At 42.2% G+C, this 23,935-nt stretch overlaps 1 protein-coding gene across 9 annotated transcripts in view; it reads left to right on the top strand.

Moving 5' to 3' along the window:
• Positions 1 to 529: 529 nt before the first annotated feature.
• Positions 530 to 23,935, top strand: part of LOC139535354 (chromodomain-helicase-DNA-binding protein 6-like) — an 80,873-nt gene continuing 57,467 nt past the window's right edge. For 4 of the 9 annotated variants that reach the window (XM_071334682.1, XM_071334683.1, XM_071334684.1 and 1 more), the window contains exons 1-5: positions 662 to 929; positions 2,038 to 2,087; positions 14,853 to 15,391; positions 21,199 to 21,358; positions 22,283 to 22,432. In XM_071334682.1, coding sequence (XP_071190783.1) covers positions 824 to 929; positions 2,038 to 2,087; positions 14,853 to 15,391; positions 21,199 to 21,358; positions 22,283 to 22,432 — 1,005 coding nt within the window. In that variant the 5' untranslated portion in view covers positions 662 to 823. Of the gene's footprint in view, positions 636 to 659; positions 930 to 2,037; positions 2,088 to 10,559; positions 10,723 to 14,852; positions 15,392 to 21,198; positions 21,359 to 22,282; positions 22,433 to 23,935 lie in introns of those variants that run through there. The other 5 variants (XM_071334686.1, XM_071334687.1, XR_011667104.1 and 2 more) reach the window with 5 other exon arrangements.

Raw genomic sequence — 23,935 nt, 5'->3', positions numbered from 1 at the left:
CTAGTTAGCAGGGTGCGAGGTAATAGTGTTTCAATCGGTGACGTCACTCGCGCTGAGACCTTGAAATAGTTGATCCCCTTGCTCTGCAAGAGCCGCGGTTTTTGTGGAGCGATGTGTAACGGTGTCCATGTGTGCAGAGGGTCCCTGGTTCGAGCCCAGGTAGGGGAAAAGAGGAGAGAGATGGAAGCTATACTGTTACACAAGGAAGAAGAAATATATAACCGTTAGATCTGTACAGAATTGACACCAAGAATAAAACAAATGCGTGTTAAATTACACGGCCAAAGAGCAAAACCGAGGGAATCTCATGACCGGAAAATTAGATTTTCGTGGGGTTTTATGGTAAGCAAAGTAGTAGAATACAACCAATCACAATAAGGTTCACATCAACGATAACTAAATGTGCCCAATGGTGTTTGCAATATGTAGCTCTCAGACAAACTTAGATGGGCACTCCTTGTTTGACAGCTGGAGGACCAATGGAAATATCCATCGACCCAGCTGCACTATGGTGCAGCCAATGAAAAATAGAATGTTACGGGTCCAATTTTTTGGGATGTTGTAGCAGGAGACCAGCGCTAAACTTCACCAAATAATAGCTGTTTGTATTTTGTCTGCTGCAGTAGCCATTTTAGGTAAGTAGGTATTTTAACTGTTTTTATTCTGTGTTGAATTGCAGGGTCCTGTGTTGTGGTGCGGTGGTTGGTGAGTCTCAAACTTGTGCATCCCTCATGAATGAACTCATCTGCTCTTGTGCTTTATGAGGATAAAGAAATTGCACGGAGGCCCCCTCCCCATCTCACACCCCGTTTAATTTTTTTTAATGCATTTTTCTAAACTGTCATGGCGTTTTTGTGTCCTTGGAAATAAATGCAGGGAGAAAGCGCAGTGTTCGGCAACTGATGCTCTGACCGGCGAGTGTTGCCCAGGTAGGTGAAGTCATATTGAGGGGTAGCGGCGATGTCTCTGCGAGGATTTTAAGGGGGTGTTCACACGTGTAAGGACTGGAATATATAACATCATTGCAGTGACATTAGTTAGCAGGCTGGCTAGCTCGATACCTTGCTAATATAAATAGGACACGGTGCCGCCGACGTAACGATTAGTGTTGTTTTTGGTAGCTGAATTGATAACGCGTTCTTAATCATATAAGTTAGCTAAGAACTTCAATTTGCCAGGCAACTTGTAGCAGTTAAGTTCTACAGTCTACTAGCTACTTCATGATAGCCAGCTCAAGTCTTTGCCATGAAACTAAGACACGTTTCCGCAGGTAGGTCGATTATTCCTATGGAATTTTGGTGGAGCCAATATGCCGCACAACTACACCAGGTCTAACAGTAAACAAAGACCCTGGTCGCACAGGTAAAATAGGCAGCTCCCCTAGCCACCTGCAGTTTATTTGGATCCACATTAGCTGTTGCATAAGTCACAGCTATTCTTCCTGGGGTCCGCAAAAATAAAAGCATATAAACATAATAATAAAAGTGAATAGAGCATAAACAATTACATGTCACACATTATACAAATCCAAAACCACTTGAGGTTCGTTTGTAAACAAACAATGTGTCCCAAATTAAGTTTGCTATGAAAGAACACCTTCGTTTTGTTGGCTAAAAAATTGTGCATTTGGGGCTGAGTTTAGTCTGTATCCAGTAGACACAGGAAGGAGTAGGCTAGTTTGGCTCATCACTTTCAAGGTAACTTGCAAATGTCTAACTTTTTAAGTTGCACATTATGTTTTATTTCACATATTGCTGAGACTAGTTGTCACCTGACAATCATAAGTGCCGTAGCTATATTGGAATTGCTCATGGTGCCTAATCATGTAGGCCTAGATGGAATGTGTCATAAAAGAGCCTTGGTTTATTGTACCAATTCTATCAATGGAGAAAGGTGACTAACATTATCTCCTGTTTTTTATTTATTTTTTAACTAGTAACTCTTTCCCCCCTGCAAATAATTTGACCAGGTCCTACTGAGGTTAGTGTATTAAAATAAATTTCCTTACTTCAATAAAGATATTTATTTTTGTTATAGATGCAGTGAAGGTGAAGAGAAATATGAAAATACAAAAGAAGGACAAACAGGTTTGTATCTTTTTGACTTGCATGCTTGTTTACGTACATGCACTACCGCTCAAAAGTTTGGGGTCACTTAGAAATGTCCTTGTTTTTGAAAGAAAGCACTTTTTTTTGTTCATTTAAAATTGCATCAAATTGATCAGAAATACAGTGTAGACATTGTTAATGTTGTAAATGACTTGTAGCTGGAAACAGCTTTTTTTTTAACGGAATATCTACATAGGCGTACAGAGGCCCATTTATCAGCAACACAAGCAAATTATCACTTGTGTCCCAATGGCACGTTGTGTTAGCTAATCAAAGTTGATCATTTTAAAAGGCTAATTGATCATTAGAAAACCCTTTTGCAATTATGTTAGCACAGCTGAAAACTGCTGATTTAAAGAAGCAATAAAACTGGTCTTCTTTAGACTAGTATCTGGAGCATCAGCATTTGTGGGTTCGATTACAGTTCTCGTACAACGCTGTGTACTACTCCCTTCACAGAACAGCGCAAACTGGCCCTAACCAGAATAGAAAGAGGAGTGGGAGGCCCCGGTGCGCAAGAGAACAAGTACATTAGTGTCTAGTTTGAGAAACAAGACGCTTCACAAGTCATCAACTGGCAGTTTCATTAAATAGTACCTGCAAAACACCAGTCTCAAAGTGAACAGTGCTTCTTCAAACATTTTCCAGCTGTGCTAACCTAATTGCAAAAGGGTTTTCTAATGATCAATTAGCCTTTTAAAATGATCAACTTGGATTAGCTAACACAGGCGTGATGTTTGCTGATAGTGGGCCTCTGTACGCCTATGTAGATATTCCATAAATCAGCCGTTTCCAGCTACAATAGTCATTTACAACATTAACAATGTCTACACTATATTTCTGACCAATTTGTTATTTTAATGGACAAAAAACAAGGGAATTTCTAAGTGACCCCAAACTTGCATACATACATGCATATTAGAACAGAATACATTGTTAACAAATGTCTTCAGCAACCTTGAAATGTAAAAGTAGATAAGTAAATCAAGAGTAACACTGTCACTCAGCCTTGAGTTGCCTAAGTGTGTGGCTTGATATTTATGATCCTAAGTTCCATCGCAAATGGAATTGAATGATGAGTCAGACCTACGATTCTGACTCATCACACGTTACCCATACAATAAGAGCACAGTCTCTCTGCTCATCTTTTGTTGAGTGGATGTTGAACGCAGGCCATTCACATGACTGTTCGTTAGTCTTGGAGTCCTCTTGGAGTGCTGGTTCGTGAGATTCTTGTTAATGGCAGTATTTCATTCTAAACCACCGATAGGCTTAATTTTGAAGGCTCATTCTGTCATGACTAAAGTCATTTGTTTAAAAGCCACTGTTTGCAGGATTTCCTGTTCAATGGTCATTATAATTAATGATATACACAGTTTCTTGAATGATAACTCAAAACTCTTACTCCTACCCGAAAATGTTGCATTCTGTTACAAACCTGATTGCCCTCCATTTTTTGTTGTTGTCATTTGAGTCTTTCTAAACCAACTTTGAATAGCTTTAGTTTATGCTTAAATTAAAGTTATTCAATGTTTGTTTAGACTCAAATGACAAAAAAACAAACAAGCATTTTTCCTTTGCCAAAATATGGCTGGATTATCAAGAAGCTGATTTAAACTGGATGATCATTACATGGGTGGACCTTGTGTTGGGGACAATAAAGGCCTCTCTAAAATGTGCAGTTTTGTCACAAATGTCAAGTTTTGAAGAAGTGTGCAATTGGCGTGCCGACATCAGGAATGTCCACCAGAGCTGTTGGTAGAGAAATTGCCTGAAAATTGAATGTTAATGTCATTTTACGTCAACTGGCCTCGCAACCACAGACCACGTGTAACCACGCCAGCCCAGGACCTCCATATCTGGCTTCTTCCCCTGCAGGATCATCTGATACCATCACCCGGACAGCTGAAACTGTGTTTGCACAACCGAAGAACTTCTGCACAAACTGTCAGAAACCATCTCAGGGAAGCTCATCTGCGTGCTCGTCGTCATAACCGACTTCAATGGGCAAATGCTCACCTTCGATGGCCACCGGGCACACTGGAGAAGTGTGCTCTTCATGGATGAATCCCGGTTTCAACTGTACTGGGAAGATTGCAGACAGTGTGTGTGGGCGAGTGGTTTGCTGCTGTTAACGTTGTGAAGACTGAACTGTGGGGTTATGGTATGTGCAAGCATAAGCTATGGACAACTAACATAAATGCATTTAATCAATGGCAATTTGAATGCACAGATATACCGTGATGAGATCCTGAGGCCCATTGTCGAGGCATTCATCCACCGCCATCACTTCATGTTTCAGCATGATAATGCACGGCACAAGGATCTGTACTCAATTCCACGGCCTGCATACTCACCAGACGTGTCACCCATTGAGCATGTTTGGGATGATCTAGATCGACGTGCACGACAGCGTGTTCCAGTTCCCGCCAATATCCAGCAACTTCGCACAGCCATTGAAGAGTGGGACAACATTCCACAGGCCCCAATCAACAGCCTGATCAAGGAAATATTGAAGGTGATGTCACACTGTATGAGGCAGATGGTGGTTTTCTGAATGTAATTTTAATTTATTTTAAGGTATCTGACTGTGTGTGTAAAGTCTTTGAATTTGTTGCATGTTTCCTTTTTTAAATATTTTTGTTCAGTGTAGCATAAAATATAATTTCCCAAAATTTCAACATGCAGTATAGCTCAGTATTTTACTTATACGTTTTTGCTCATCTTTTTCAAGGGTGTCAATTTTAGTACCCACTGTATGTGTAGTATACTTTTTGTAATATTAGGCTACATCCCGATTTCCCCACCCTTTTCCAAAAGTGTGCACTTGCACGTTCCCTGTTATGGGTTAGGGTTCTTTTTAATCATGGCTGGAGTGTATTTCCACTATTGTAAAATCCTTGCAAGAAAGACCCAATCCCAAATGGACTTGTAAACCATACGCCATATGCGCTTGTGGAGATCTGAGAGGATTTGACAGGTGTAAGCAATAGTGGTAATGGTAATAGTGCCACGCTGCCCACTGAGGCTAGGTGGAAGTTTCTCCATATTGCTTATACCTGTCAAATCCTCTCAGATCTCCACAAGTGCATAGGGCAGGGTTTCCCAAACTCTGTCCTCGGGACCGAAAGGGGTGCATGTTTTGGTTTTTGCCCTAGCACTGCACAGCTGATTCAAATAATAAACTAATTGTCTAGCTTTGAAAACTTGAATCAGCCGTGTAGTGTTAGGGCAAAAACAAAAATGTGCACCCCTTGTGGTCCCGAGGATCAGTATGGGTAACCCTTGCGTAGGGCTTAGTGCTTAATTTGGGATTGGGCAGAAGTCTGCAAGTACACACTTCTAGTGAAGTGTGGAGAATTGGGACTCATCCTTAGAGATACCCCAAACCCTCCAAGGTGTGTTTTAGGGCCTCATTCATACTGAAAATATGTCTATGACAACATTATAAATACCAAAAAGCTAGGGATGCACGATATATCGGAATCAGCCGATATTAGCTAAAAATGCCAACATCGGTATCTAGTTTAACACAGATGTGAAAAACCGATGTCATAGCTGAAGTGCATACCTAATATAACGTAATGACACCACGTAATTCCACGTAATCCACACAGCATTCCTAACCTAGCCCACAATGTCTGCTGTGTGGATTGAGCAGTCATTTGAAAGCGTAAGAACATTTCAGCGAGACAACTCAAAGGCAAAATCCATCAACGCCAAGATAATGGAATTTATTGCCCTTGACAATCAACCGTTCTCTGTCGTGGGTGATGTTGGCTTTTGCGACTGGTCGTGCACCGGTACACACTAACGTAACCAAGTGCGCCATTCAGATGTTGCACAGTAATAGCTTCACGACATACTATGGAATGCCGTTTGGGTCTTTGCGTGTCAAAGATACATGTCAAATAACACTATTTGACACATTAAATAAGCTATTAATTTGAAACTGCAAATAACACAGTTCTATTATATAATGTTGTGTGTTCTGAATTTGCATGTGCAAGCCAAGCGCCACCTACTATCAGTAACACTGTCAAAGCTGTACAAAAAAATCAGCAAATACCAGTCACAAACGATGCTTTTACAATTCCGCGTTGGTAATAAAGCATTTTGTTCAACCGCATCTTCTGGGGGTAGCTAGCTAGCTTTAGCTTGGTACCAAGATGGCACCAATACAACCAGCCTGAAAACAATGACCAGTAGAAACTGCAGTCATTTTCACTATTAGTAATGATTTAGGAATCCTTGTGAGTAAGTATTAGTTAGGTAGCCACTTGTTGTTCGCCTATTGAAATTGAACTTCAGTTCATGAAAATAAATAGCTAGCCAGCTACTTAATCCTGTTGCCCAAAGCTAACGTTATAAGCAGCCAGCTAGCTTCATCTGGCTAGTGAGGCTCGACCTGACCGGGTTATGTGTTGTGTAGCTAGCCACAATAAGTATTAGGCACAATAGTGGAATTTGCGGTTTTCCTTCAAAATAAAAGTACCACTTTGAAAGTGATGCAGAAGGTTACAATTGGTGGAATCATGCCATATTTAGACTAGATAATGTTAAACAAGGTTGGAATGTGAAGCAATGAAATGGGGTATCAGTCTACTCGGTGACACCCACAGAACACAACTGTGAAGAGTTTACGCTAATATTAGCGTTGTAGCTCTTATCGCGGGACTGTGACTGTGAAATCATCTCCCCAGTCAGTGTATTGACATTCATATTGCACTGCACAGCTTTACCTAAGGATTGGGGATCAATGAAATGGGTTGACAGTCTACTCAATACCAATATTTTTTTCCCCCAACGTCCTCCTCAGAGTTATCAGACTCCAAAACATCCACAGAGTTTTGTTTTTCCTATGGAATAGTGTTCAATACACACAGGTTGACAAAAGTGGCTCCGTTGTTTGAGTCCTCCAATAAGAGCTACGATGCTAATGTTCTCTGGGTGTCACTGAGTAGACTGATGCCCCACTTCATTGATCCACAAGCCATAGGTAAGGCTGTACAGTGAAATAATTATGCCTTCAATTCTAAAGTATAATACATCCAGTGTGATTTCAACAGATTTTTGTGGAATTAACTATTTGTCTTTTGTTGATTTAAAAAAATAAATCAAATTGTATTTGTCACATACACATGATTAGCAGTTGTTAATGCGAGTGTAGCGAAATGCTTGTGCTTCTAGTTCCGACCATGCAGTAATATCTAACAAGTTATCTAACTTAACAATTTCACAACAACTACCTTATACACACAAGTGTAAAGGAATGAATAAGAATATGTACATAAAAATATATGAATGAGTGATGGCCGAACGGCATAGGCAAGATGCAGTAGATGGTATAGAGTACACTATATACATATGAGATGAGTAATGTAGGGTATGTAAACATTATATGAAGTGGCATTGTTTAAAGTGGCTAGTGATACATTTATTACATCAATTCTTCCATTATTAAAGTGGCTAGAGTTGAGTCAGTATGTTGGCAGCAGCCACTCAATGTTAGTGGTGGCTGTTTAACAGTCTGATGGCCTTGAGATAGAAGCTGTTTTTCAGTCTCTCGGTCCCCGCTTTGATGCACCTGTACTGACCTCGCCTTCTGGATGATAGCGGGGTGAACAGGCAGTGGCTCGGGTGGTTGTTGTCCTTGATGATCTTTTTGGCCTTCCTGTGAAATCTGGTGGTGTAGGTGTCCTGGAGGGCAGGTAGTTTGCCCCCGGTGATGCGTTGTGCAGACCTCACTACCCTCTGGAGAGCCTTACGGTTGTGTGCGGAGTAGTTGCCGTACCAGGTGGTGATACAGCTCGACAGGATGCTCTCGATTGTGCATCTGTAAAAAGTTTGAGTGTTTTTGGTGACAAGCCGAATTTCTTCAGCCTCCTGAGGTTGAAGAGGCGCTGCTGCGCCTTCTTCACCACGCTGTCTGTGTGGGTGTACCATTTCAGTTTGTCCATGATGTGTACGCCGAGGAACTTAAAACTTTCCACCCTCTCCACTACTGTCCCGTTGATGTGGATAGGGGGCTGCTCCCTCTGCTGTTTCCTGAAGTCCATGATCATCTCCTTTGTTTTGTTGACGTTGAGTGTGAGGTTATTTTCCTGACACCACACTCCGAGGGCCCTCACCTCCTCCCTGTAAGCCGTCTCGTCGTTGTTGGTAATCAAGCCTACCTCTGTAGTGTCCTCTGCAAACTTGATGATTGAGTTGGACTGCACCCATGGCCACGCAGTCATGGGTGAACAGGGAGTACAGGAGAGGGCTGAGAACGCACCCTTGTGGGGCCCCAGTGTCACCACCTGGGGGCATCAGGAAGTCCAGGATCCAGTTGCACAGGGCGGGGTCGAGACCCAGGGTCTCGAGCTTAATGACGAGTTTGGAGGGTACTATGGTGTTAAATGCTGAGGTGTAGTCGATGAACAGCATTCTTACATAGCTATTCCTCTTGTCCAGATGGGTTAGGGCAGTGTTATTGCGATTGCGTCGTCTGTGGACCTATTGGGGCGGTAAGCAAATTGGAGTGGGTCTAGGGTGTCAGGTAGGGTGGAGGTGATATGGTCTTTGACTAGTCTCTCAAACCTCATGATGACAGAAGTGAGTGCTACGGGGCGGTAGTCATTTAGCTCAGTTACCTTAGCTTTCTTGGGAACAGGAACAATGGTGGCCCTCTTGAAGCATGTGGGAACAGCAGACTGGGATAGGGATTGATTGAATATGTCCGTAAACATATATATATATATATATATATATATATATAACGTTCCAACCTCGTTTAGCATGATCTATTAGATTATGGCATAATTCTAGTATTTGTATTCATTTGCGTCACTGTCAATGACATACTTTTTATTTTGAAGGGTAACTGCAAAGTCTACTATTTTGGCTAATCCTTGTGGCTAGCTTCACATAGATGGGTCCTACCACCATTAATCAAATAAGAACGGTCTTATAATTTAGGGTTATTTTAGATGACACCTAGCTGTATATTTAGTTAGCTAATGGTTGTTTTGCTATGTTTTTGAGGAAGAACATTGTTTGCACCTATGAGCTAGCTAGCTTTTAATTTTTTTTTACCAGCACTGTAGGTGCACAAGACAACTTTACCAGCATCATAGCATATGTATTGATGAATCATTGTGAAATACGAGTGACAGTCTAATCAATGTGTAATAACTACGTAAATTAATGAACGTGTAAAATTGTGACCTGCGTTCATATTCAGGTCCTGATTGGTCAACAGGCTTATTTGACACTTCAAATAGTGTTATTTGACGTTTATCTCTTTTGACATGCAAAGACCCAAATGGCGTTCCATAGAAATCCTAGTTGAGAATGACACGACTGAACAAATGAACAACGAAACATTACAGTAAGTAAGTGAAAGAAATAGGTTTTGACTGTTAATGGGGACATGCGTAGATACACACCAAAAAGTTATTTTGTTGGTGTGTGTGTAACCTTTATTTAGCAAGTTAGTTAAGAACAAATTCTTATTCACATTAACCGCCTATCCGCATGACGCTGGGCCAATTGTGGGCCGCCCTATGGGACTGACGTGATACAGCCTGGATTTGAACTATGGGCTGTAGTTACGCCTCTTGCACTGAGATGCAGTTCCTTAGACCCCTGTGTAACTATTTAACTGTACTAAAATGCTTAAAAGGCAGCAAAAAATTTAAATATCGGTATCGTTTTTATTTTTTGCAAGGAAAATATCATTATCGGCCAAAAATGTAATTGGTGCATCACTACCTGAAGCGAAACATATCCAAAAACTGTCGGTAAGCGACTACAGCCAAGTTTAAGTGCAGAAATCATGTCAAGTTGTATCCCTTTTTAAAGATACGTAACCTTTGCCGCAGTGGGCCAAATGCGATCCCCTAAATGGACAAATATTGCCCAGAAATTACCTCCCTCTGAAATGTATCAGATACATTGGTATTGTTAGCCTGTGTATGAACCATACAGGCAACACTCAAGCTTTGTGTACATGGAACAACTGCAGTTTCAACTGTGTTTCACTTGTCCATCTCACTTAGTCTCTTTTGTTTCTCATTTATTTCTTGCTCAAACGGCCTCAACCCATGACCACCACTTTATGCCATCCCTTTTCACATGGGAAGAAAAATGTTACTCTCCCATGAGCTTGCATTCCTTCTGGCACTCCTCTCTGGATTTCCCTACCCAAACCACCCTGCAGCCCCGTGCTTCTCCTGAGAGGTTACATTTGAATGATGCCCAGTCCTGAAGCGTCCTGTGGCAGCAGCCTTACCATTTCTGCTGGGTAGGTGTCAGTGTTTTTAGGGAGAAGGCACAGGGAAGCATTGACTTGACTGCATCTGTGGTGTTCAGCAGCTCGGAAGGCTGTATTGATTCATAGGGAATTTGATTGCAGGCAGCTTGTTTGTGGTTGACCGAGTTGGCTGGCAAGCGTGTACATTGCAGCACGTCACTGGGCGCTGTGCGTGCAGTCGCAAATGAAGGTGCATGGGAAATGTAGAGCCATGGAGCCTCAGGACAATGTGCCAGCAGCTCTGCGGTTCTGGAGATGGGAACCTGGATGAGGGTTACACTGTGGACTACTACACTAGGATTTGACAGGGATCGTGAGGTGAGAAGGAATGTTCCTGTGATTTTGGAGTAAGACATGTCCGTGGCTTTTCTGTCTTATTCAATCTTTGCGCTACCAGTTTGTCTGTTTGCAGCCTTGTCCTTGCAAACAGTCAGATCCTGTTTGCAAGCTGGTGAACGTTGTATGAGTGTTAGGTCGGTTCATTTGGAGAGGTGTCGTTTACATCATACATACCATGGTCTGTTTTTATGTTCTATTCATGTAAAAAAAAGAAGCATTCTTTCTATAGGCAAGATGAATGCTGAACTTGTTTTCAATGTCACAAACCTCATTATGAGCTCTATTTGTGAGAGACTGACTGTCATATTTTGTGGTTGACCTTCTCCCTTTTGATTGTTCATCCCAGCATGAAGACTAGGGAAAGCAGCTGTTGACCAAAGCAGGGGGGCAGGCTATAGGTAGCATCTGTCTGATCAAGTGCAAAATGGATGTAATGTCAAATAGTCCCTTCAGCTGGCAACGAAAGGGTTACCATAGAGACGGCGTGTTTACGTTGCTGCTTGATACAGAGCCTGTTTCCATGGCGACGGCCCTGATTCCCGGAGCTGGGAGTCTGATTCATTGACATTATCATCTTCCTGTGCATGAGTTGTCCCATATACCCCTCCACATGTCCTCAGCCTTGGTTTATAAATAACATGTTGCTCAAAATGGGACTGCACCAATATAGCCCTTATCACATGAAGTGTGCCATATCTACTTTTACACAAAATTCTCTACTGGGATGTGATACGCTGCTAATTCTCGTGGATACAATTACTGTTGCTATATTAAATCAAGGACTTTTCTCGAACAGTAGGTGTTTTTTTTTGTTATTTTTTTAATGCTTTCTGGGACTACTTTTGTCTTTGTTACTATGTAGCTGTAAGTGTACATCTTAGCATGAGTCTTGATTATGGTTACATGATGTGCTTATCATTTTGTAGCACAATATGAACACAAAAGCATAGAGGAACAGATTGGGTCAGACTCAGACATCCTGGTGATGGATGCTGAGCTTTTCTGTGTATGACCTTCACTAATGGCTTGATTTAGCTGTTGTTTATACTTGTGTAAAAATGTCATGGCTCAAATAATGGCCCACCCATCAGAATTAAAATATAAATCTGGGTCCCTCTCAAAAACTGGGGACATCGGGTACCCCAAACCTTTACCACAATACATACCTTGACAGTTTTCAACAAACCTGGTCCTTGTCACGCACTATAAGTATCTACGAGCACAAGTCCTACTACTACACATTAATTCATGCCGGTCAATTTGATAATCCAGACAACCGATTGATTAGCCTACACAACTCATTACAGTATAGTTGCCAATTGAGTTTAGCCAGCATTCCCTCAATATCAAGCCTATAGTACAGTGGTTCCCAAACCTTTTTAAGTCCCATACCCCTTTAAACATTTAACCTCCAGCTGCATACCACCTCTAGCACCAGGGTCAGCGCACTCTCAAATGTTTTTTTTGTGTGCCATTGTAAGCCTGCCACACACACTATATGATACATTTCTTAAACATAAGAATTGAGTGTGAGTTTGTCACAACAGGGCACAAATAGGACCAGGGCGCAAATAATAATAATAATCACAAATGTTACTCTATATTTAGCCATCTTACATATAGAACTTTATTTGTTCATTGAAAATTGTGAATAACTCACCACAGAGAAGGGTGTACTTGAAAGGATGCACATAACTCTGCAATGTTGTATTGGAGAGAGTCTCGGACTTAAATAATTTCCCACACACAGTCTGTGCCTGTATTGAGTTTTCATGCTAGTGAGGGCCGAGAATCCACTCTCACATAGGTACGTGGTTGCAAAGGGCATCCGTGTCTTAACAGCGCGATTTGCCAAGGCAAGAAACTCTGAGCGCAGCCCAATCTAGAAATCATGCAGTGGCTTCTGATTTAAATACAATTTTCACAGAACCGCTTGTTGCAATTTCGATGAGGCTCTCTTGTTCAGATATCGGTAAGTGGATTGGAGGCAGGGCATGAAAGGGATAACGAATCCAGTTGTTTGTGTCATCCGTTTTGGAATGTAACTGCGTATTTCACCACCCAACTCACTCAGGTGCTTCGCTATATCACATTTGACATTGTCCGTAAGCTTGAGTTCATTTGCAAACAAAAAAATCATACAATTATGGAAAGACCTGTCTTTTGTCCTTGTTAATGCAGACAGAGAAGAGCTCCAACTTCTAAATGAATTATGTCCCGCACATTGAATATAGTTGCGTAGAGTCCCTGTAATTATAGATTCAGATCATTCAGGCGATTAAAAAAAACAAAAAACATCACCCACACAGGCCAGTTGTGTGAGAAACTCGTCATTATGCATGCGGTCAGACAAGTGATAATTATGGTGAGTAAAGAACTTTAATAACCCCTTAGAGTCGGCGTCTTCTGACGCCTCTAGGATGCCCACAAGACTGGTCTGAAGGTAGCCCAGGACAAGTTAAAAAAAAAAAAAAAAAAAATGAATGGAGGTGTATATATGGAGTTACAAAAAAATATATTTAATATGGGTAGAAAAGATAAGTGTCCTGAACTTTCATATTGCTCAGATATAGGACTGAGATTTCCTTATGGTACATCATTTTTTAAAACTCTTTCCATGTATGAATCAGTTTATTCAATGCATTTCTATGGGCTAATAGCAGTAAGGACAAATTCAATGTTTCATCAAATATATATATATTTTTTACCTAAAAAGGGTCCTAAAATTCTAAATCAAAAATCTAAATGATCCTTGGTGTGACTCCGTATGTTAGCTTAGTAGAACCCCCCCAGCCCTTTTTCTACTTAACTCATGGATACCATTTTTATGTCTGCATGCGGTTTGAAGTGCAATTGCTTACTGCCGTTAGCGCAATGACTGGAAGTCTATGGGAACAGCTAGCAAGTCTATTGGAACAGCTACATTACCTTTTTTCAGCAGGTTTTGCATTGTTGGAGTCTTGTTCCTCAAGTGATCACATGAAAGAATAATGTAATAGACCAATAAGACACTTTCAAATGTCTCTGCCAACTTGTTTTCAGCTTAAGAGATCTCTTATTTTGCACTGATTTGATGCAACATGCTCCACAGTGTGGATTGGGTATTATTATTCCATTGTAACTATTGGGCTGGTCCCCACCCCCGCTCTGCGTCTTAGGCCACTCCCAGACAGTCCTGGCAAAATGCTTGCTTCAGAAATTGGGGGGGCGGGCGATTTTTTTTATTTTTTACTATTTGGATCTTTTTTTAAATTATCTTTACCCAGAAATGATTTATGGATTTCAAAACAGCTGTACGGGGCCTTTTCATTCATATTTCTTCATTCATGCCCAGTTTGCAATGCCATGCTAATAAAATTGGTTTCATACAGACTTTCATCCTCCATCTAACTGCGTCTTTTTTTTTACCAAACTGCACTCACTTGATTACAAAATATGTCAGATGAAAACTTTCCGTTCAAATGATGCATCCTCACCTAAATCTATAATTTTGTGGTCACTGTTGGGAGAGGTTTAGACGTATTGCACTGCTCTCGTCAGGTGTAGAGAGGGTACAATTGTCCAAAGGTTCTGGGGTCCTATGAATCTGTGTTGGCTTATTAGTGTTGTGCACAACTTTGCTGTATCGGTAAACCAGCACATGCCCTCTTTGACTGACTGCTTGCATTTCTAAGAGTAGTCATAATGCGTCATGGGGGATGTTTTATTGTGGCGTTTGTTTCTCCATAGAATTAGCTGCATTATGACAGCCCAGATGTGCGTTTTGAGGAAGAGATCGAGGAACATGGAGACCCTTAATGGAATTCTGAGCATGCCGTTAAATATCGGAGGATTTGCAGGCTTTGGGTTTACCCTCTGATTTGACACAGAAAGATTTGTCACTATATCTCTGACTAGGTCTCTGAATATGTGGAGAATTTTACTGAGACTTCACTGTTGTGTAATGTGATTCTGAACACTGGCAAACATTGTTCACATTTGCAGAAGTACGCCCTGTGACGACCATTCACTCTCATTATGACTGCAAGATTGAGGCATGACCTGCATTTTTTTTTTCCTATCCCTTTATCTTTCTGTATCTTCATTGCACCATTCTTGTTCTTTTCCAGATGTCCACCACCCACTCACAAAAGTACACTCCAGCTACAGCAGCCTCTAACGCAACTGCCCAGAATGCACAAACTCCATTTCCCAGGGGAACCCTGGGCTCTAAGGACCAGATCAGGGACCTTGGTGGTGGTCAGACCAATCACTGCATGGCCAACTCCAAGCACCCCAGGATGGGCGATGCGGGCACCAGCTCGGCCAGCCTCAGCCCCTGCGCCCCCTCGTCACCCCTCAACAGCGAGGAGGATGATGGAGGGGGCGGGCGGTGGGCGAAGAAGAAACGAAAGAAAAAAGACAAGCGGGGCGAGCCTGGCAGTGCCTTGCAGCACAAGGGCTTGGAGAGAGACATGAAACCAAATAAAAAGAAGGAGCAGAAAGAAGGGAAGGAGCTGCTGCTGCGCAATTTCAAGGAGCCCAGGAAGGTGAAGGCACCAAAAGAGGTGAAGAGAGGGAGAAAACCCAAGGTGCAGGCCCTGCCCCATCCTCCTTCAGAATGCAAGAGCGCCCCCTCTCCTTCCAGACAGAGGGGCCGCAAACCCAGGTGAGGGGCTTTTGTTCACTAGTGCATTCACTGTGTTTTTCCAATGGTGTGTCGCAACCAGGTTCTCTTGGGTGGTTAGCGGGTAAAATCTTGGTTGTATTTAGAGACATGGTTGTGTTTGTCTAGTGCGGAATAATACCATTCAATTAATTTAGGTGGGTTACAAGAAGTCAGAACCCCTACTGTTACTCTGCTTTAACTCTTCTCCTTATGCCTAACAAAGTTGATTTGACTGTTTAATGGATCCCCGCTTCACATTTCTCCCCAACATTTAGAATAAAAAATACATAATCGATGATTCATATGAAACTATTTTTGACAAAATTGACGATCCATTCTAGCAGTTGGAATTTGGTTCAATCATGATGAATAGAATCATGTGACTCAAAAAAAATCATTTGTAAATCTCAAATTTTAAGTTTTATTTTTTTTCTGTACCTTTTTGGATTATGAAGCTGCAAAACTTGTTTTGTAGATATTTCAAGTCGATTTGGGTATTGAATTTGTGGGACATTGCAACTCCATATGACTAAACTAGGAAAAGTACATTTCCTGAAGAAAATGTGTGTGCTTGCTGAATCTGTCTAAAAATATTTTTATTTAACTAGGCAAGTCAGTTAAGAACAAATTCTTATTTACAATGGCGGCCTACCCCGGCCAAACCCGGACGACGCTGGGCCAATTGTGCGCCGCCCTATGGGACTCCCAATCACGGCCGGATGTGATGCAGCCTGGATTCGAACCAGGTACTGCAGTGACGCCTCTTGCACTGAGATGCAGTGTCTTAGACCACTGTGCCACTTTACCAACAAAAGACGCGTGCGCATTTATGGGGCAAAACAGACTATTTATAGTTTACATGTCAACAATGTTAATTAAAAACATATACATTTTATGCAATGAGCACTTGTCTCACAAATACATTGTTAGTTGTTGGTTAACTAGCTAGCGAATTTTAGCCATATTAGCATTGACATAATCTGCCAAAACACAAAACAAGACATGGTATCAAGAACAAGATGAAACTAGCTGAAACGAGTCATTTACGATTCCTCACATAGCAGTTTCTTGTCATTGTTGGTAACTATCGGGCTATCCAGAATCACAACTCATGTACTTCTGCCCCAGTGACAAGTGCACATCGTTTCCGTGACTTTTGTCAGCTAACCCATCTATTGTAGTGGGAGATGTTAACCCTTTGACATGTACGAGTACACAGGTGTGATGATTTTACAGTGGTCCCTACAGCGTATGCTCAAACCGGTCTGATTAGAATGTTTACTTATGATCGACGCAACAGTCAGTTGTACGCAGTTTATTTTTGGATGCAGATGTTAAGACTTTCAACGAAGTAGCAGCAGTATAATGCCATTCTCATCCAAATCGGAAACTGTAGGCTACGTTAGTCCTAGTGCTAACTGTCGGCTGACAGAAACCATAATATGAATTGGATAATAGCAATTACTATATGAAGCAAAAATATAAACGCAACATGCAACTATTTCAACAATTTTCATAGAAGGAAATCAGTCAATTAAAATTCATTAGGCCCTAATACATGGATTTCACATGACTGGGCAGGGGAGCAGCCATGGGGAGCCAGGCCTAGCCAGTCAGAATTATTTTCTTTCCCCACAGAAGGGCTTTATTACAGACAAATACTCCTCCGTTTCATCAGCTGCAGCGGTGGCTGGTCTCAGATGATCCCGCAGGTGAAGAAGCCAGGTGTGGAGGTCCTGGGCTGGCGTGGTTACACGGGGTCTCCGGTTCTGAGGCCGGTTGGACATACTGCCAAATTCTCTAAAATGACTGGTGGCTGCTTATGAACATACAATCTTCTGGCAACAGCTCTGGTGGACATTCATACAGTCAGCATGCTAATTGCACGCTCCTTCAACTTGAGACATCTGTGTCATTGCGTTGTGACAACTGCACATTTAAGAGTGGCCTTTTTAGGGCCCCCAGCACAAGGTGCACCTCTGTAATGATCATGTTGTTTAATCAGCTTCTTGATATGCCGCACCTGTCAGGTGATTGGATTATCTTGGCAAAGGAGAAATGTTCACTAACCGGGATGTGAAGAATGTGTAGATGGCGCCGACACAGGGCTGCCTCACTTCTAGTTCTTAGGAAACTTTGCAGTATTTCGTTTTTTATGTATGTCTTACAATGTTAGCCCAGAAAAATTTACAGTGGTTCCTCCTTTAAAAGTTGCAAGCTTACACAGCGGGACTTAGAGGTGGGGCGGCAGGTAGCCAAGTGGTTAGAGCGTTGGGCATGTAACCGAAAGGTTGCAAGATCGAATCCCTGAGCTGACGGGGAGCAGGTACAGAGTATTTTTGCCGAGCAATGCAACGAAGCTGGATCATTCTGACAATGATACCTGCACCATCTACACGCTGCGAAGACTCCCTAACTCTTCGCCATTGTACACGATGGCCCATTGTTTGGAGACTTCCTTTGACCATTCTAAAGCCCGCATGGGGCTTCCTTAATGGCACTGACTTTCTGGTCTAACTCTTCATCTGACACATCAGAATAGCATTCCCTGACAGACATATTGTATTCTTTCATCCTTCTGTAAGAAAAGCTAACCGTTACACTGTCATGGAAGGTGATTTATGAAAAGCTAACCGTTACACTGTCATGGAAGGTGATTTATATATCGACTATGAAACAAATGGGACAGAAGGTTAGATGAATTCAACTAAAAATGGCGAGCACAGGCGTTCGTAGCTAAATTATTTTGGTTTACTTGAATAATAATTGCATTATTTATCATTCTACGGTATATATGTGTAATATAGTAGAATGTTATGAACCGACACTGAATCGTAGGAGCTAACTACTAGCTCCTAAAGCGCCTTACGGCCAGATGAGGAGCAGTTGCCATACCAGGCGGTGATGCTACCAGTCAGGATGCTCTCGATGGTGCAGCTGTAGAACTTTTTGATCTGGGGACCCATGCCAAATCTAGGAGCTAACTACTAGCTATGTAGAAGTTGGATGGAAGAACGCCCAGTGCTGCTTACCTGAGATGCTATCATCACGCAGTCCTTCGTAGGTGTCTGCTATGACTTCCTTTTTGTCGGAAAGAAAGGCTGAACAGTATTGTTTGTAGCCAAACTGACACTCAAAAAATTGCCAAAATGGAGGGTGGTTGATAGCGAAATGTAATTTTTTCAAATACATTTTTTTCTCAATATTTTTGAGGAATAAAATGCATAAAGTTTTGAGCTCTATTACAAAATATTCGATTGCAATTTTTAAAATTTACTTTTGAAGCCTCGTTTTTGCTTTCAGAACAATTATTTGTTTGAAAATAAAGTTCTAGTCTCTACAAAAATACATCAATTTGTTGCAAGTTGGGGAGGGAGGCTAATAGCTGAACAATAGATTATTCAACCTTTACTACCAGGTGGTGATATAGCCCGACACTTTCGGAACTAGAAGCACAAGCATTTTGTTACACCCGCAATAACATCTGCTAAACACGTACGTGTATGTGACTAAAATTTGATTTGTGCACAACATTTGAGAACCTTTTTGTGCCGATGGAACATTTTTTGGGTCTTTTATTTCAACTCATGAAACATGGGATCAACATTTTACATGTTGCGTTTTTGTTCAGTGTAGATAATTAGCAAGTAGCGTTCCTGGTTAACTGTCCTATTGTGTAATGATACAGTTTTGGAACAGTGAGCATATTGCACACATTAAAAAATAACTCTTGCTGGGTGCACTGTTACATATTTGAAACTCACACGTGAGAAGGTTCAACGTAGAATTCAAGCTAAATAGAATATATGTAGACTACAATCAATTATATAAAATGGCAGATCTATGCCTCTGATTTAATGAACTGTGCCTAAAAGTCAGCTGGGACAGGCTTTCAAAGGTGCCATCCAACTCCTGACACTAATGACCCTGACCAGGACTCAAACTGTGGTCCCTGTGACTGTCATTCTAAAATGTCTTGGTAAAGTCAGTACAAAACCTTGTAAGGTTGGGGTTCAAAAAATAAATGAATAAATAAATTGCTCACTCGCCTCACTTTTCAAAAAATGAAATCTGTTAAACAAGTAAATCAACTTTGTATGGCTTTAGTTAGAGATGTTTAGATTTTTTCCCCCAAAGGTGAGATTTCCCAAGTTGCACCATGTCATTGAGCCTTTGTTATGGGATCTAGGGAGATATTCGTTCGGTGCTAATATCTAGACCACAGAATTTTGCTATTTGGCATGTCCGTAGCGGAGTGGGAGGCATTTTTCTAATCGCAGAATGGGTGGATTTGAGATGGAAACCGTGGGGAACCTTTTTAAACCCCTTTTTTAAACCCCTGCATTCCCAAAAAAAGGACGTTAGGAAAAAAAACATTGCCCACTTACAGTGCATTCGGAAAGTATTCAGACCTCGACTTTATCCACATTTTGTTACAGCCTTATTCTAAAATGGGTTAAATACATTTTTCCCTCAATCTACACAAAACACCCACTTTTTGCAAATGTATTAAATAAACCTTATTTACACAAGTATTCAGACCCTTTGCTATGAGACTCAAAATTGTGCTCAGGTGCATCCTGTTTCCATTGATCATCCTTGGTTTCTACAACTTGATTGGAGTTCACCTCTGGTAAATTCAATTGATTGGACATGATTTAGAAAGGCACACACCTGTCTATATAAGGTCCCACAGTTGACCCTGCATGTCAGAGCAAAAACCAAAAACCAAAACCAAGCCAATTCCGTAGTCTTGGAGGACTACGGAATTGTCCGTAGTCCTCCAAGACCGGAATGTGTTGCGGCACAGATCTGGGGTATTTTACAAAAACATTTCTGTAGTATTGACGGTCCCCAAAATCAGTGGCCTCCATCATTCTTAAGTGGAAGTTTGGAACCACCAAGACTCTTCCTAGAGCTGACTGCCCAATCATCACTCTGACAGAGCTCCAGAGTTCCTCTGTGGGAGCTCCATCTCTGCGGCACTCCACCAAGCAGGCCTTTTATGGTAGTGGCCAGAAGGAAGCCACTCTTCAGTAAAAGGCACATGACCGCCCATTTGGAGTTTTCCAAAAGGCACCTAAAGGACTCCCAGACCATGAGAAATAAGATTCTCTGGTCTGATGAAACCAAGCTTGAACGCTTTGGCCTGAATGTCAAGTGTCACGTCTGGAGGAAACCTGGCACCATCCCTATGGTGAAGCATGATGGTGGCAGGATCATGCTGTGGGGATGTTCTTCAGGGACTGGGAGACCAGTCAGGATCGGGGGAAAGATGAACAAAGCAAAGTACAGAGAGATCATTGATAACCTGCCCCAGAGCGCTCCGAACCTTAGACGAAGGTTCACCTTCCAACAGGGCAACCCTAAGCACACAGCCAAGACCACGCAGGAGTGGCTTCGGGTCAAGTCTCTGAATGTCCTTGAGTGGCCCAGCCCGGATACTTAGAGTAAGAATACTTATGTAAATGTGCTTAGTTTATTTTTAATACATTTGCAAAAATGTCAACCAGTTTTTGCTTTGTCATTATAGGGTATTGTGTGTGGGTGGGGGGGGACGACAAACCAATAATACATTATATATATATGCTGTAACGTAACAATGTGGAAAAAGTCAGGGGTTCTGAATACTTTCCAAATGCACTGTATCTAGCTTTTGTATTCTCTGCTAGTATACCTGCCGAGATGTGAGGTGGCAAGGCTATAAACTCATAATGCCGCCATGTGACCCCTCTGGTCAGTTGAGTGCAGATTACGAACACTCCCTGGTGGGTTTCTGTGGTGCCAACCCTGCTGTGTCTCTACAGAGCGCAAGTCTTCCAAGGGCCGGTCTCAGCGGAGAAGAAGAAAAAGGGCAAGCGGAAAAGCGAGGCAGTTCTCCAGGAGGCTGGGGAGAGAGATAATGTGACCTTCCTGTCCGCGCTGGCCATCGGGGGAGAGGAGAGCATCGATCCCCTCGACAACACGGTGAGGAACTGACTGACAGGGCAAGAGCAGACTGAGTGACACTTGCTTCTCTAAAGCCTCCTTGCAGTCTTGATTACATTTTTTATCACTGTGTCTAATAAATCACTGTTTATTTCATGAAACTAACTCAGTATTTTTTGCACTTATTTCCCTGAGCATCTTTTTGCCATTGAAACGCTCAGTCTGATCTTGTGGGCGTGTTGATACAAATTTATTTCCATACACTGCCCTGATTGGCAGATAGGATTGTCTAGACTCTAGCATATCAAAGTATTAGCCGTCACAGCCCATGGTTTGTTGACAAATACATATTTTTTTGCCTATTTTTGTTTATTGTATTTTAGTTAGTATTGCCATTTTCTGTATTTATATGTAAATTGTACTCACAATTCCGCATGTTGCTTCCATTTGTACAATGTTCTGTAAAAAAAAACATTCTCTCAAAGTGGGGGCGACAGGTAGTCTAGTGGTTAGAGCGTTGGACTGACAAGGTAAAAATCTGTTGTTCTGCCCCTGAACAAGGCAGTTAACCCACTGTTGTCTGTCATTGAAAATAAGAATTTGTTCTTAACTGACTTGCCTAGTAAAAGGTAAAAAAAAAAGAGAATACATATGCAAGTAAAATGACTGGTTAATAATCAGATTATTGTGAAAATTATAAACATTGCATAAACGTCGCAAAAACCATTGAGCGCTATGATGAAACTGGCTCTCATGAGGACCACCACAGGAAAGGGAAAACTACGTTTCTTTTGGTTACTACATGGTTCCATATGTGTTATTTCATAGTTTTTATTTCTTCACTGTTATTCTACAATGTAGAAAATAAAGAAAAACCCTTGAATGAGTAGGTTTTGACTGGTACTCTATGTGCAGTAGCTAATGCTTGACATGAAGGCACTTAGTGTAAACTCTCTCTCGTAGAAGCGTCGCTCGGGGCGACAGGTGAAGCGCAGGAAGTACAATGAGGACCTGGACTTCAAGGTGGTGGATGACGACGGGGAGACTATTGCCGTGCTGGGGACGGGCCGTATCCCTGCCCTCAACGCTGCCACTATCACCTGGCAGGCTGAGGTAAGCATCTCGTTCTTTATCTTTGGCCATGTCCGAATATTCATACTAATAGCTATGCGATAGTAGAATGTTTTATGTGGAGGCTTTCGGGTTAACACGTGGGAGTAACGTGAGGTAGCTCTTCTACTTTTCACTACTAGTAGGATTTACTTTTTCTAACGTCGAACGCAACTTCTTACTCAAATGGCTCACAAACTGCATCCCAAAGAGAGTCTGAACGAAAACTCTTTGCTGGAGATGACTAAGATGGCGCCACCTATGGCGGAGATGACTAAGATGGCTGACAACCCCGCACCAGGCCTACCTGCCGACTTGGACAAACTACACATCATGAAGGTCTCAGAACTCAAAGGGACAATAGACACTGCTTTGATCCTGATATCAGCTACTCTAGATGGCGTTCGCAAGACTATCGACGGCCATGGCCAACGGATCATGAATGGTTAACAACATCGGTCGGGCTACAATGACAGAATTGTTGCCCTGGAGGAAAGGTACACGTTGCTGGACACCATAGACACGTCCTCACCGACACCATAGACAAGTCTCCAAATTTCTCGCTGTTCAAATATTTACAGTTCATAAATATTGAAGACAGATCTAATGTCGTTAAATTCATGTCTGAAATATTCAGAGGTCCTGGGGCAAGAAGTTGTCCTCTCACAAGTTTTGGACCGGGTACGTTGAATTGGCAAAGTATGTAATAGTCTGACGGCTAAGCCAAGGTCGACGATTGTTAATTTCCACTACTATCAAGAATGTTTATGACTACTGACTAAATCAGTCAGCTGTTATTATTTTTTAAACATTTTTACCCCCATGTCCTCCAAACCGTGCTTCTTAACACCTGCTCGCTTAACCCGGAAGCCAGCTGCACTGTGTCAGAAGAGGCACTTGTACAAAGAGCTCCGAGACGACAAGATTGTCGAAGCACAGATCTGGGGAAAGGTACCAAAACATTTCTGCAGCGTTGACTGTCCCCAAAAACACATTGACCTCCATCATTCTTAAATGGAAGAAGCGTGGAACCACTAATACTCTTCCTAGAGCTGGCCACCCGGCCAAACAGAGCAATCGGGGGAGAAGGGCCTTGATCAGGGAGGAGACCAAGACCCCGATGGTCACTCTGCGCTCCAGAGTTCCTCTGTGGAGATGGGAGAACCTTGCACATTTGAGGCCTGCTGGAGGTAATTTTGCAGGCCTCTGGCAGTGCTCCTCCTTGCACAAAGGCGGAGGTAGCGGTCCTGCTGCTGGGTTGTTGCCCTCCTACGGCCTCCTCCACGTCTCCTGATGTACTGGCCTGTCTCCTGGTAGCGCCTCCATGCTCTGGACACTACGCTGACAGACACAGCAAACCTTGCCACAGCTCGCATTGATGTGCCATCCTGGATGAGCTGCACTACCTGAGCCACTTGTGTGGGTTGTAGACTCTGTCTCATGCTACCACTAGAGTGAAAGCACCGCCAGCATTCAAAAGTGACCAAAACATCAGCCAGGAAGCAT

This window comes from Salvelinus alpinus, chromosome 12 (genome assembly GCF_045679555.1).
Source record: "Salvelinus alpinus chromosome 12, SLU_Salpinus.1, whole genome shotgun sequence".
Lineage (NCBI taxonomy): Eukaryota > Metazoa > Chordata > Actinopteri > Salmoniformes > Salmonidae > Salvelinus > Salvelinus alpinus.
Note: the sequence above shows the minus strand (reverse complement) of the source record. Positions and strands in the feature narration are given on the sequence as shown.